The following is a 14,969-nucleotide window of genomic DNA, read 5'->3' as shown; positions in this document are numbered from 1 at the left end:
GCCCCATACCCAGTACAGAACCCAATGTGGGCTCGATCTCACATCCATGAGATCATGACCTGAGCCGAAATCAAGAGTCGGATGCTTAACTGACTGAGCCACCCAGGCACCCCACATCAAATTATCTTTGACTTGTCAGTGGCATACCTTGTACAGCTGTTAAAAAAGAATGACATAGACATGTGTACTGATATTAAAAGATCACTTGGGTCTTTAACGGCAGTGATGTTTTAAGTTGGGGAAAAAAAAGAAAGAAAAGTATATATAGATGGTCTCTCTTATAAGGGTAAAGTGTAGGTGTCTGTGTAACAAGTGATTAATAGTAAGATCCCTTACGGTGGAGGGGAGGAGGAGAGAGTGTTTTCTTTTTGTCTTCTGTTTTATAGTATTTGATTTTTTAAAATCATGTTCATGTATTATTTTTTTCATTTTTTTAAGAGAAAACCATTTGAATTAGAAATTCTAAAAACCACAGAAATTTTTGCCATGTCACAGTTCCAAAGGCTGAAAATCCAAAATCAAGATGTTGGCAGGGCCATGATCCCCTCTGCAAGTTGTAGGGAAAAATCCTTGCTTCTTTCTAGCTTCTCACGCCAATAGTCCTTGGTGTCCCTTGGCTTGTAGCTGTAGCACTTTAATCTCTCCCTCTGTCGTCAAAATAGAGCTCTCCCTTCATATGTCTGGGCCTCTGTGTCTCTTCTCTTCTTATAAGGATACTAGTCATACTGGATTAATCCACCCTACTCCAGGATGAACTCATCTTAATTTAGTTAATTGCATCTGCAGTGACCCTATTTCCAAATGAGATCACATTCCGAGGTACTGAATTAGGACTTCAGCATATCTTTTTGAGGGACAGTTCAACCTATAACTATATATTTTTGATGTTGATATGGCAAGGAGGTGGGTAGGTCAGTAATTAAAGCTGTGGCTATTTCTGAGATAACCGATTAAGACTTTTTTTTTTAGCCTCAGAAAAAATGTTAAAAGCATGGAAGGAAATGGAAGAAAAGGCTATCCACTATGCTGAGGTAAAATCACTAGCTCATTCTGTAATTCTTAGAAATTGTCTTTGGTTTCGATATGTAGGGTATTTTTCATGTTATTCCTGCATATCAGACAAAAATCTAGTAGATGCTCTGTGTGTATAGAGGGAAGTACCATAGTTGATAAAACAGGGGCTTTGGGCAAATGAGATTAAACTGAAAGCTCACTAAACTTCAGTTTCCAATTAATGTGCTTACCTTTGTAGTAGGGTTTTAGTAGGTTTTAGTTATGCAGATTACATGGGAGTAAATAATAAGTGGTAGTTATCACTGTTATTTTTATGATTAGTTAGATAGGGTAGCTGTACATCCTGGTTTATACGTTCTAGTTTATACCTGCCTTGCCATAATTAGCAATAGTACTCCCTTTCACTCTCAAAATTATGCTTGTTTGAACAATAAATTATATATATGGTCATGCTAGTTATAGGTCATTCTCTAGGTGGCATATTCCTTCCTTACTGGTTACATCTGTCCATGGTCCCACTAAATTGTTACTCTCCTGGATGCCAGTACTTACCCCAAGGACATGGGTAAGGCAGTAGATATCCTTGGGTAGGAAATCCAGTGTCTTTATATTTCTGCATTCTTTTTCAAGGCAGTCAGGAACAAGAGGCAATGAAAAATCATAGAACTGAGATGCAGTGGTTTTGATGGCCATTTTCCCTCTGTCTTGTTAGTGACACATCTATCTTTTTGCTTCTCGGGGGAGAAAGCAAATACTAGCAGTTTACTGTTGTCGGGAGAGAAAAGAGAGACATAGGTATTAAGTCTGTCCTTGCATGAAAGATTAAGCACCAGAATCCGAAAGATAAAAACACTTGAACAACATCGGTGTTTTGTATTAAATCATTTAATTCTACTGTTGCAGCAAGTCATTCTCTGAGTTCTTTTCCAGTTTGTGTGGTGGTGAGCCTGTCGTTTCTTTTGTGTTTCATCACATTTTAGGTGGGTGTCATTGGTTACCTGGAGGATCAGATCATGTCCCTGCATACTGAAATCATGGAGCTGCAGAAGAGCCCTTATGGAAGACGTCAGGGAGACTTGATGGAATCTCTGTAAGAAAGTCTTGTGTTATTGGTATGAGTGTCTATAATTTTTTTGTAGCAGACGATTCTTTCTGTGTAGATCTGGCAGATTAAGCCTGTATTTGTTCTTTTCTATGGTTTTTCTTTCTCCAAATATATTGCCATCATATTTTAAAAGGAAGTTTTTTCTTAGTCACAGGAAATTTTGGAAATAATTTCAGGGTTGACCTTTGCTTTTTTAATCAAAACATCTTTTCATGTGAGTGTTAAGAATTTTTCAAGTATTCTAAGTTACAAACTCTTTCCCTACTTAACATACTTCTGGGCCAAGTTATTGTCCATTAAATGTCCTAAATGAGGTTAACTTCCTAAGTGTCTGGATAGAAATTTCAAATTTTTTTCCTAATCACAGGCCATCATTTTTTCCCATTTAATTGTTTTTGGTGCAAGGATGTTGTATATGTGATGGTAGATCAAAGCAGATGTGAAATAAATACAATTTCCATTTTTATTTATTTATTTTTTGAGAGCACATGCACGAGTGGGGTAGGGACAGAGGGAGAGAGAGAATCCCAAGCAGGCTCCACGCCCAGCACAGAGCCTGAGGCGGGACTCCATCTCACGACTGAGACTGTGACCTGAGCTGAAATCAAGAGTTGGACACTTAACTGACTAAGCCATCAGGTGCCTCTAATTTTGCATTTTTAGATCTTGCTTATGACTCAGTGAAATACTTTCTGTAAAATGTTCACTGGCAATATATACTTGCTTTACAAAATTTTTTTTTAATGTTTGTTTATTTTTGAGAGAGAGAGAGAGGGCAAAGTGCGAGAGGGGGTCTTGCAGAGAGAGAGGGAGACACAGAATCTAAAGCAGGCTTCAGGCTCCAAGCTGTCAGCACAGAGCCCAACGCAGGGCTTGAACTCACGGACTGTGAGATCATGACCTGAGCTGAAGTCAGACGCTTAACCAACTGAGCCACCCAGGTGCCCCAATATATACTTACTTTAAAATGGGATCATACTCTATTCAAATAATATTTTTCATTTCAAGTTATGGATTATTAATCATTGAATTTTTTTCACATACGGAGGTATGGTTTCTGTTTCCTTTTTTTTTTTTTTTTTTATGAAATTTATTGTCAAATTGGTTTCCATACAACACCCAGTGCTCATCCCAACAGGTGCCCTCCTCAATGCCCCTCACCTACTTTCCCCTCCCCCCCCACCCCCATCAACCCTCAGTTTGTTCTCAGTATTTAAGAGTCTCTTATGGTTTGCCTCCCTCCTTCTCTGTAATGTTTTTGGTTTTTTTCCCCCTTCCCCTCCTCTCCGGTCTTCTGTTGAGTTTCTCAGAATCCACATATGAGTGAAAACATATGGTATCTGTCTTTCTCTTCCTGACTTATTTCACTTAGCATAACTCTCCAGTTCCATTCACGTTGCTACAAATGGCCAGATTTCATTCTTTCTCATTGCAAAGTAGGTATTCCACTGTATATGTAAACCACATCTTCTTTATCCATTCATCAATTGATGGACATTTAGGCTCTTTCCACAATTTGGCTATTGTTGAAAGTGCTGCTATAAACATTGGGGTACAAGTGCCCCTATGCATCAGCACTCCTGTATCCCTTGGGTAAATTGCTAGCAGTGCTACTGCTGGCTCATAGGGTAGATCTATTTTTAATTTTTTGAGGAACCTCCACACTGTTTTCCAGAGCAGCTGCACCAGTTTGCATTCCCACCAACAGTGCAAGAAGGTTCCCGTTTCTCCACATCCTTGCCAGCATCTATAGTCTCCTGATTTATTCATTTTAGCCACTCTGACTGGTGTGAGGTGGTATCTCATTGTGGTTTTGATTTGTATTTCCCTGATGAGGAGTGACGTTGAGCATCTTTTCATGTGTCTGTTGGCCATCTGGATGTCTTCTTTAGAAAACTGTCTATTCATGTCTTCTGCCCATTTCTTCACTGGCTTATATGTTTTTCAGGTGTGGAGTTTGGTGAGTTCTTCATAGATTTTGGATACTAGCCCTTTGTCTGGTATGCCATTTGCAAATATCTTTTCCCATTCCATCAGTTGCCTTTTAGTTTTGTTGATTGATTCCTTTGCAGTGCAGAAGCTTTTTTTTTATCTTCATGAGGTCCCTATAGTTCATTTTTGCTTTTAATTCCCTTGCCGCTGGAGATGTGTCAAGTAAGAAATTGCTGCAGCTGAGGTCAGAGAGGTTTTTTCCTGCTTTATCATGCTTTTTGATGGTTTCCTGTCTCACATTCAGGTCCTTCATCCATTTTGAGTTTATCTTTGTGAATGGTGTAAGGAAGTGGTCTAGTTTCATTCTTCTGCATGTTGCTGTCCAATTCTCCCAGCACCATTTATTAAAGAGACTGTCTTTTTTCCATTGTCTTTCCTGCTTTGTCAAAGATTAGTTGGCCATACATTTGTGGGTCCAATTCTGGAGGCTGTATTCTATTCCATTGGTCTATGTGTCTGTTTTTGTGTCAATACCATGCTGTCTTGATGATTACAGCTTTGTAGTAGAGGCTAAAGTCTGGGATTGTGATGCCTCCTGCTTTGGTTTTCTTCTTCAATATTACTTTGGCTATTCAGGGTCTTTTGTGGTTCCATACAAATTTTAGGATTACTTGTTCTAGCTTTGAGAAGAATGCTGGTGCAATTTTGACTGGGATTGCATTGAATGTGTAGATTGCTTTGGGTAGTATTGACATTTTAACAATATTTATTCTTCTAATCCATGAGCACGGAATGTTTTTCCATTTTTTTGTATCTTCTTCAGTTTCCTTCAAAAGCTTTCTATGCTTTTCAGCATACAGATCTTTTACATCTTCGGTTAGGTTTATTCCTAGGTATTTTATGATTCTTGGTGCAATTGTGAATGGGATCAGTTTCTTTATTTGTCTTTCTGTTGTTTCATTATTAGTGTATAAGAATTCAACTGATTTCTGTACATTAATTTTGTATCCTGCATCTTTGCTGAATTCACGTATCAGTTCTAGCAGACTTTTTGTGGAGTCTATTGGGTTTTCCGTGTATAGTATCATGTCATATGCAAAAAGTGAAAGTTTGACCTCATCTTTGCTGATTTTGACGCCTTTGATTTCATTTTGTTGTCTGATTGCTGATGCTAGAACTTCCAACACTATGTTAAACAACAGCGGTGAGAGTGGACATTCCTGTCATGTTCCTGATCTCAGGGGGAAAGCTCTCAGTTTTTCCCCATTGAGGATGATATTAGCTGTGGGCTTTTCATAAATGGCTTTTATGATGTTTAAGTATGTTCCTTCTATCCCGACTTTCTCGAGGGTTTTTATTAAGAAAGGATGCTGAATTTTGTCAAATGCTTTTTCTGCATCGATTGACAGGATCATATGGTTCTTACCTTTTCTTTTATTAATGTGATGTATCACATTGAGTGATTTGTGAATATTGAACCAGCTCTGCAGCCCAGGAATGAATCCCACTTGATCATGGTGGATAATTTTTTTTTATATGCTGTTGAATTCAATTTGCTAGTATCTTGTTGACAATTTTTGCATCCATATTCATCAGAGATATTGGCCTGTAGTTCTCTTTTTTTGCTGGGTCTCTGTCTGGTTTGGGAATCAAAGTAAGCTGGCTTCATAGAATAAGTCTGGAAGTTTTCCTTCCCTTTCTATTTTTTGGAACAGCTTGAGAAGGATAGCTATTATCTCTGCTTTAAATGTCTGGCAGAATTCCCCAGGGAAGCCATCTGGTCCTGGACTCTTATTTGTTGGGAGACTTTTGATAACTGATTCAATTTCTTCACTGGTTATAGGCCTGTTCAAATTTTCTATTTCTTCCTGTTTGAGTTTTGGAAGTGTGTGGGTGCTTAGGAATTTGTCCATTTCTTCCAGGTTGTCCAGTTTGTTGGCATATAATTTTTCATAGTATTCCCTGATAATTGCTTGTATTTCTGAGGAATTGGTTGTAATAATTCCATTTTCATTCATGATTTTTATCTATTTGGGTCCTCTCCCTTTACTTTTTGAGAAGCCTGGCTAGAGGTTTACCAATTTTATTTTTTTAAAAAACCAACTCTTGGTTTCATTGATCTACTTTACTGTTTTTTTAGATTTTATATTGTTTATTTCTGCTCCGATCTTTATTATTTCTCTTCTTCTGCTGGATTTAGGCTGTCTTTGCTGTTCTGCTTCTATTTCCTTTAGGTGTGCTGTTAGATTTTGTATTTGGGATTTTTCTTGTTTCTTGAGATAGGCCTGGATTGCAATGTATTTTCCTCTCAGGACTGCCTTCGCTGCATCCCAAAGCATTTGGATTGTTGTATTTTCATTTTCATTTGTTTCCATATATTTTTTAATTTCTTCTCTAATTGCCTGGTTGACCCATTCATTCTTTAGTAGGATGTTCTTTAACCTGCATGCTTTTGGAGGTTTTCCAGACTTTTTCCTATGGTTGATTTCAAGTTTCATAGCATTGTGGTCTGAAAATGTGCATGGTATGATCTCAATTCTTTTATACTTATGAAGGGCTGTTTTGTGACCCAGTATGTGATCTATCTTGCAGAATGTTCCATGTGCCTTGAGAAGAAAGTATATTCTGTCGCTTTGGGATGCAGAGTTCTAAATATATCTATCAACTCCATCTGATCCAATATATCATTCAGGGCCCTTGTTTCTTTATTTATTCTCTGTCTAGATGGTCTGTCCATTGTTGTAAATGGAGTATTTAAGTCTCCTGCAGTTACCACATTCTTATCAATAAGGTTGCTTATTGGTTTCTCTTTCCTAGGGAACAGCGTGCCATTGATCTGTATAAGCAGTTAAAGCACAGACCTTCAGGTAAGACACTTTTATCACTGTACACAGGCATTTTAGGAAACTAGTATAAACTTAACAAATCCAGGGGATTGGATTTTAAACAAGCTGCAGGATAAATTCTAGTTTTGGTATTGCTATAGATATGTTTATGGTATAGCATATGGGATTTAAGGGATAGGAAGGCAAAGCAACAAGGAAAACAGAAAAATTTTTAAAGGGAAGTGCAAGGAAGGAATGAAAGAAAAAAAGGGACTCAAAGAAGGGTAAAAGGAAGCAAGAAAATGTGTGGAAAGATGGAAAAAATAAGTGCCGCTTAAGATTAGAGAGGTTGGAAAGAATTTGATATGGCGGGTTCAGGTGTGGAATGATCAGCAGAAGGCCCATGTGCTAGGCCAAAGTAGGTATACCTTGAAAATGATGCCTTCGTCTGCACCTCACTACTGCTTATTACACTGGCAAAACAATTCGTGTTGAACAGCTGCTGAATACAGAGCATGATCTATTGGCAAGAGCATTGGAGTGATAACTGGAAGGCTTGAATTCCAGATTGGGCACTTTATTGACGACATACCTAATTTTCTTGTATCTCATATTCCTCTTCTACAAAATGGGGCTGAAACCTAGCTTTCCTAACTCAGTGAATGTGTATAGTGATATATTTGAGAGACTGTTTGTGATAATGCCTTGGAAAGTATAAAGTATGTATCTACAAGAACTGAAAAGGTGAATCCTGTGCCCTAATTCGCTACATATACCTAAATTACAAATACATAAGTAAAATAAAAGATATGTTTTATACTTTAAAATTTATAAACATGCAAATTAATATACATATGAAATTCTATTTTAATAAATAACATGATGTCCTTTACATTGGTTTTTGGTGGTGTGGAATTTGTTCAGTTTATTTCTACAGACATTTTTGAGGTATATATATAAGATACATACCTAACCCTGCCTGGGGGTCAGGGGTAGTTAGAGGTGGTTTCCTGTAGGAGATGACATCTGAGATGAGCCTTAAAGGATAAGTAGCAATAGCTAAGTGAAAGGAGATGGACTCTTGTATATACAAATATAATCAATAAAGACATGTACGTGTAATACTTAGCATGTTTGAAGAAATGCAGTGGTTGGATTGTAGAGTTTCAGGAGAGAAAGGCTGAATCAGATGTGGCTAGATCATAAAGGATCTGGTATGTTATGGTAATGAGTTTGGATTTCATCATGATGGCAAAGAGAAACCTTAAAAAGTTTTATAGTAGGAGAATGGCTTGATCAGAAGCATTTTGGAAATACTGCTCTGGTAGTATTTCACATAATGGATTAAAATGTGTCTGCACTGGAGACCAGCATTGGTTATGAGGCTATTGAAATAATCATAACTCAGTATAGAGTGGGCCATGAGCTAAGGTAGAGAGCCTGAGCTGTAGATGCTGGGTGAGAGGAGGGTAAGGGCAAGAGAGACATTTAGGAGGTAGAACTGATAGTGTTGGGTGATGGATTGAATATGGGTGGCTGGGGCTGGAGTAGGGAGTCATGATGCCTCTCAAGATTCTATGGCAGCTAGGTGTACATGGTCAGCAGGACCACTTGCTATAATGGGAAGTGTAGAATGGATGATGGTCTTGATGGGAAAAGAAGATGAATTCATTTTTGTACATGTTGATGTTAGGGTGTCAGTTGGATATTCAAGTAGACATGTCTAATAAACAGTATTAAATATATATATATGTAGGTATGTATATATAAATACACACACATACACACACACCCATATATATGTATATGGATTTAGTAAACAAGTTGGGGATAGATATGTAGCCATTTAAGAGTGATCAGCCATAGGAGTAGAGTAATTATCCTGAAAAAGTAGGTTGAGTATCCTCAAGGATGGAATCCCAGGGAATACCAACATTCAAGAAATGGCTAAAAGGAGAAGAGCCTCCAAAGGTGACTGAGAAATGACCAGAATATGTAGAAGGAATGATATGATAGGAACAGGACAGAGAGAGTTTCAAAAAGAAAGTGTTCAGTAGGGTGAAATACTACAGAGGGTGTGGGTAATAAAAATGATGATGAATATATTCGTTCAGCTTACCAGTTTGGACATCACTGTTGATCTTGACAAAATATGGCCTTTTGGGAACAGAAATCTGATTATAGAAGGGTGAGGAAGGAATGAGACAGTAAGAAATAGAGAAGCCAGTCAGTCTAGACCAGCAGTTCTCAATGTCTGGTTCATGAACCCCTGAGGACTCCTGAAACCTTTTCAGGGAGTCAATGAGGTCAAAACTAGTTTCATAACACTAAGACATTATTTGCCTTTTTCACTATGTTGACATTTTCACTGATGCTACAAAAGCATTGGTGGGTAAATGGTTTACTCCTTACTTAGCATTAATCCACGCACTAGTACCATCTATGCAGGTAGTCATACTTTTCACCACTATGCATTCATAGTTAAAAAAAAAAAAAAGTTTCATTTAAGTGTGTCCTTGATAAAATACTAAGAATTTTATTTAAATCTCAACCCTTGGGTATATGTCTTTTAAATATTCTGTGTGATGAAACAGGAAGTACTCCTAAAGTGCTTCTGCTACATACTAAAGTCTGATATTTTTCTTAAAGCCACTGTGGCAGGCATTTTCTCAAAAATTAATGAAGCATGACCACCACTTTAAGGGAAAAAGCCAACAATGTTAGTTGTCTGTGATAAAATTCCATATTTCATGCAAAAAATTCAAATTTAGGAAAACTGGTACCCATCAACTGAAATTTGTCAGCTTCTCAATACTTTAACTTTTTTGATGAGATCAGTGGTGAGATTAAAAAAACTTGCAGTGGGGCGCCTGGGTGGCGCAGTCGGTTAAGCGTCCGACTTCAGCCAGGTCGCGATCTCGCGGTCCGTGAGTTCGAGCCCCGTGTCGGGCTCTGGGCTGATGGCTCGGAGCCTGGAGCCTGTTTCCGATTCTGTGTCTCCCTCTCTCTCTGACCCTCCCCCGTTCATGCTCTGTCTCTCTCTGTCCCAAAAATAAATAAAAAACGTTGAAAAAAAAAATTAAAAAAAAAAAAAAACTTGCAGAAAGGTAAAATAAGGCCAGTTTTCTCACTAAAAGTTTTTGGAAAATAGTTTTTAATAAAAATATGTTAATAGGTAACAAGTTTGTTGTTATTCTTAAGTAAGTAAATAAATACTTAAACTTCTTAGTTTAGGGGTGCCTGGGTGGCTCAGTTGGTTAAGCAGCTGACGCTTGATTTTGGCTCAGGTCATGATTTCACGGTTCTTGAGTTCAAGCCCTGGGTCGGGCTCTGTGCTCACTGCGCAGAGCCTGCTTCCGATCCTCTGTCTCCCTCTTTCTGGCTGTCTCCACTTGGGCGCACGCACGCTCTCTTTCTTCCCCCAAAATAAACAAATGTTAAATAAACAAACAAACTTCTTAGTAAAGGGCCCCTGAACAGGGGCTGGTCCCTGAACAAGCTTGAGAGGCTGACTCCAGAGAATAGTGGGAGCAATTAGGCTTGCTACCACTGAGGGTGAGTGTGTGGGTACCCACACTTTTGTGAGTGTAGGGGTTGGAAGGTTGAGAGTCTTACTGCCTTGTGGCCTCCCATCCTAAAGTAAGTGGGGTTAACTGTTAACAGAAGTGATGGGGTTAACAGAAGAGGTGATGAGGGCATAGATTTAAGGACTACGCTAATGATTTTTAAAAGCTGGTATGTGCAATGGAAGATGTTGCTGATCCATAACATTTATTAAGAATGCAGAGCAGAAAAAAAAAAGAATCCAGAGCAGAAGTGAAAACCTGTGAATCAATAATGACCACAGAGGAGATGGTAGTATAATATTTTTGTTGCTGGTGTTTAGTGGTATGGCTGCAGGAACTGATAGAGCAGATGGTTAGACTGATCCAGGGTTAGGATTTTGCTCAGAAGAGGACAAAAAAGTTCAAGGTATTGACAGAAAGTGATTTAAGTGATGGAAGTTGTGGTTAGAATAAAGTATTGAAGTTTAAGATTTCCAATAGAATAAGTCTAATTCTTTTTTTCCCCCCTTGAATCAATATTCATTACTTGTAGTCTTCTGACCAATGAATTGGGTATTGCAGGTAAAGACATACAAAATTCCATCCATTGGCTCAAATTAACTTCCATAGTAAGTGATAACATTTGTTTGAATTATTTTTTTTAAAGATTTTATTTTTTTTAAGGGTGTTTTTATTTTGAGAGAAAGAGAGAGAGAGTACAAGTGAGCAGGGGAGGGGCAGAGAAAAAGAAAGAGAATCCCAAGCATGCTCCATACTTGGGACAGAGCCAGAGGTAGGGCTGGATCCCACAACTTTGAGATCATGACCTGAGCTGATATCAAGAGTGGACACTTAACCGACTGAGCTACTTAGGCACCCGCCCCTGGATTATTTTTATAAAAACTTTGCAGTAGTCCTGTCAGCATATTAACATATCATAGAGCCCAGAAATAAACTTGCTATCCAGGTTGCTTCTTTGAATTGATCATTACCTTGAGAACAAACTAGTTGTAACAAGTTTTATCTCTTATTGGTGTTTATATAATCATACTTGATACATGGTCTCTAGTGTCTTCTCTGCCTTAGAGTTGATTTGAGACTCTAGTTCAGCTGAAAATGGTAAAAAACAACTTTCTTCATTCTGTATGTTGGAGAAAGTTAATGTTCTGTGGTCTCTGACCATCTAAGAGAGCTAGTACAATGGGGAAGCTGTCCTGGTCTACAGGATTTAGGAAGGAGTGCTGTTGGGAGAGAAGCCTGTTTGGAGCCCCTGTGTCTGGTTGTTGGTAAGGGAGAGACAAACAGGGACGTGTGTGTGGAATAAACGTGAGCTATGGGGGAGATCTTTGCAGTGATAACAAAGGACGTTGAACTTTTTAAAAAACCTTCTTTGATACCCCTTTCATAGTAAAATGTGGGTAACAGTAGTAGCCATCTCCCAGGACTCCTGTGAGGGTTAAATGAGAAAACTGAGTTGGTAATAACAAATAATATTTTTGCATTTGAGATTAATTATTGTCCAAGGAAATACTAGCATGATCTATGAGCAGTCTTCCGGTTTTTCAAAACTTTAAATACCACTTCTGAAAGATAACAATTAATGCTTTTGTTGTTGTTGTTGTTGTTGTTGTTGTTGTTGTTGTTGTTGTTGCTGTTGTTGCTGCTGTTTTAATTGGGGTACCATCTCCTATAAACTGTAGACCTCACTGTGTCCACACAGCCATTTTCTTTGAGAACATTTGTCAGCTGGCAGTTTAAGATGTCATACTACCGTCAAACTGAACTGTCAGGCGTCTATAGGTCCTTTTATTAGTGCATCATATTTGGCTTAAGTCAGTCCGCTTTTTTTCAAAGTTTTCATGGGCTGTAAACAGATAAACATGAAATCCCAAACAACCTAGTTGGGTCAAGGGTCTCCTTTTCAACCAGTGGAAGTTTGATGTATTGTCCTGCTGTTTCTGGATAAGTGATGTTAATTATCCAAGAAAAATTGATCTCTTGGACAGAAAATTGCATTTGTGTCTGGGGTTTGGGTTAATATGGGTTAAAGGGAACTAAACATATTCTTCGTTTTTTTTTTTCCAATATATGAAATGTATTGTCAAATTGGTTTCCATACAACACCCAGTGCTCATCCCAAAAGATGCCCTCTTCAATACCCATCACCCACCCTCCCCTCCCTCCCACTCCCTATCAACCCCTCAGTTTGTTCTCAGTAACATATTCTTCTCAAAACAGACAACTAAGGTTTGTTGAAGATAGAGTGATAAATTTATATATGCTTTTTTGTTTGTTTTATTTTTGAGAGAGAGTGTGTGAGTGGGGAGGAGCTGAGAGAGAGGGGGACAGAGGATCCCAAGCAGGCTCTGTGCTGACAGCAGTGAGCCAGCCCTGTGCGGGGCTCCAACTCACAAGCCACGAGATCGTGATTTGACCCGAAGTTGGATGCTCAACCGACTGAGCCACCCAGGAGCCCCTGTATATGCTTTATACAAACACAAATACACATACTTTGTGTTTAGATATATAATTATTTATATATTATAATCTTAAATTTTTAATCCAGTTTTAAATTTAAATAGAGATGCTTATTAATTAAAATTAGTTTCAGATTTTTAGGATTTTTTTGTTTGGAGGCTGATATGTTCATGCAGAAGAGAGGTTATACCTACTGACTGAGATCTTTTATAGATCACTCCTACAGCGACAGCACAGAAATGGTGAAGATCATTGTACATACTGTTCAGAGTCAGGACCGGGTTCTCAAGGAGCTGTTTGGTCATCTGAGGTAGAGAAATTGTTTTATTTCCTACTGAAAAGCCAGGGTACTTGTATCATGTTCCTTTAAAGTGTAATATCCCTTTTTGGTAAATACACTAGACCCAGGAAGGTATCTGGCAATACCTTGAGTAACTGGACCATAGCTGTGTGCATTTAGGTGTCCTGTTTGTGTGTATTGCTTTGGAGATCAGTCACGAAATCTGATACGGACTGTGATTCATTTCCCCAGCTGGGTGTGGGAGTATGGTGTCTTGTGGGGGAAGGGGATGTATAATTGTCTGACAGTGATTTCATCTCTCCAGCAAGTTATTGGGCTGTAAGCAGAAGATTATTGATCTACTGCCCAAGGTGGAAATGGCCCTCAGTAACATCAAAGAAGCTGACAATACTGTCATGTTTATGCAGGGAAAGAGGCAGAAAGAAATATGGCATCTCCTTAAAATTGCCTGTGTAAGTAACTTTTAATGAATTATTTAACGTGACATTGATTTGCTGGTATTCCCTGCAAAAAGGATTTTTTACCAGCATGATCTGATCTGGGTCCTTTTAGACATGTGTGGATTTTGTGTTAGGTTGATGTTCATGTTCTTTGCTTGGTGTCTGACTGGCAATTCAGATGCAGGATTTCATGATCATCCTTCATTATTTCTCTCCTCTGCAGTCTCATATTTACTCCTTCTAGCCCTAGACCACTGGGGTATCCCAACCTAATTTGGGGGTAGACGTGCCTGACCAGTTAATAAAAGTAATCCTTTGTTCAACTGGTTTTTGTTTTTGTTTTTGTTTTCTCCAACTAAAAGTGGAATGAGAAGGGGTAGCTACATTTGGTTTTAGTCAGTGAAGAAAGGGGTCAATATATAAAGGTGGGGAATAGTTTTGTACAGAAATACTCTGGTTATACATATAGTGGTAGAAGTGTAAATCTTAGGAATATTATAGGAAATTGTATGAATCAATGGAGGTGCTTGCCTATAATCTTTTTATTTACTTTTTTCCCCTTCAGACACAGAGTTCTGCCCGGTCCCTTGTAGGATCCAGTCTAGAAGGTGCAATAACCCCTCAGGCATCAGCATGGCTTCCCCCAACTTCAGCAGAACGTGAACATCCCCTGTCATGCGTGGTAACTCCTCAAGATGGGTGGGTTCACTTTGCAACAATAGATAGTTATCAAGTGCAGTGGTAGGAATGAGGCAGGAGAACATAGTGGTTAAAGCATATCTTTAGTGCCTTATAGACCAGGGTTGAATCTTGACTATCCCTTTGTAATAACCTTGTGCAATTAACTTGATTCTTTTTTTTTTCTTTTAATTTTTTTTAAATGTTTACTTTTGAGAGAGAGCCAGTGTATGAGCAGGTGAGGGGCAGAGAGAGAGGGAGACAGAATCTGAAGCAGGCTCCAGGCTCTGAGCTGTCAGCACAGAGCCTGACGCGGGGCTTGAACTTATGAATCATGAGATCATGACCTTAGCCGAAGTCGGATGCTCAACTGACTGAGCCACCCTCGTGCCCCAATTAACTTTGTTCTTTTAATGTGCACACTTCCTCACCTATAAAATGGGAACTTCTGTGAAAATTCAATTAGATGATGTATGAAAGAGCTTGGGAAGTAAATATTCAGTAAATGTTATTTATTGAGCTCAATCCAAGTTCTAAGTTCTTTCTCTGTAACTGGCTTATGAATTCTTTTACCCAAACTATTTCTTCCTTAACCATTTATCTCTGAGAAATTATGGTCTTTTGTATTTGTATTTATCATTTTCGGGTCCT

The 14,969-nt window shown here is 38.5% G+C and overlaps 1 protein-coding gene across 5 annotated transcripts in view; it reads left to right on the top strand.

The window, feature by feature from the left end:
- The window catches only part of CHUK (component of inhibitor of nuclear factor kappa B kinase complex), a 40,816-nt gene that overhangs the window by 22,780 nt on the left and 3,067 nt on the right, over positions 1 to 14,969 (top strand). For 3 of the 5 annotated variants that reach the window (XR_006194795.1, XM_042909127.1, XM_042909129.1), the window contains 6 exons: positions 970 to 1,031; positions 1,995 to 2,104; positions 6,869 to 6,918; positions 13,113 to 13,209; positions 13,505 to 13,652; positions 14,206 to 14,339. Coding sequence is in view for 3 of the 5 variants with exons in the window: in XM_042909127.1 (XP_042765061.1) it covers positions 970 to 1,031; positions 1,995 to 2,104; positions 6,869 to 6,918; positions 13,113 to 13,209; positions 13,505 to 13,652; positions 14,206 to 14,339 (601 nt within the window). In the remaining 2 variants the exon portion in view is untranslated. The remainder of the gene's footprint in view (positions 1 to 969; positions 1,032 to 1,994; positions 2,105 to 6,868; positions 6,919 to 13,112; positions 13,210 to 13,504; positions 13,653 to 14,205; positions 14,340 to 14,969) is intronic. The other 2 variants (XR_006194796.1, XM_042909128.1) reach the window with 1 other exon arrangement.

Source organism: Panthera leo, chromosome D2 (assembly GCF_018350215.1).
Source record: "Panthera leo isolate Ple1 chromosome D2, P.leo_Ple1_pat1.1, whole genome shotgun sequence".
Classification (NCBI taxonomy): Eukaryota; Metazoa; Chordata; class Mammalia; order Carnivora; family Felidae; genus Panthera; species Panthera leo.
The sequence above is the reverse complement of the archived record's forward strand: the minus strand, read 5'-3'. Positions and strand labels throughout refer to the sequence as shown.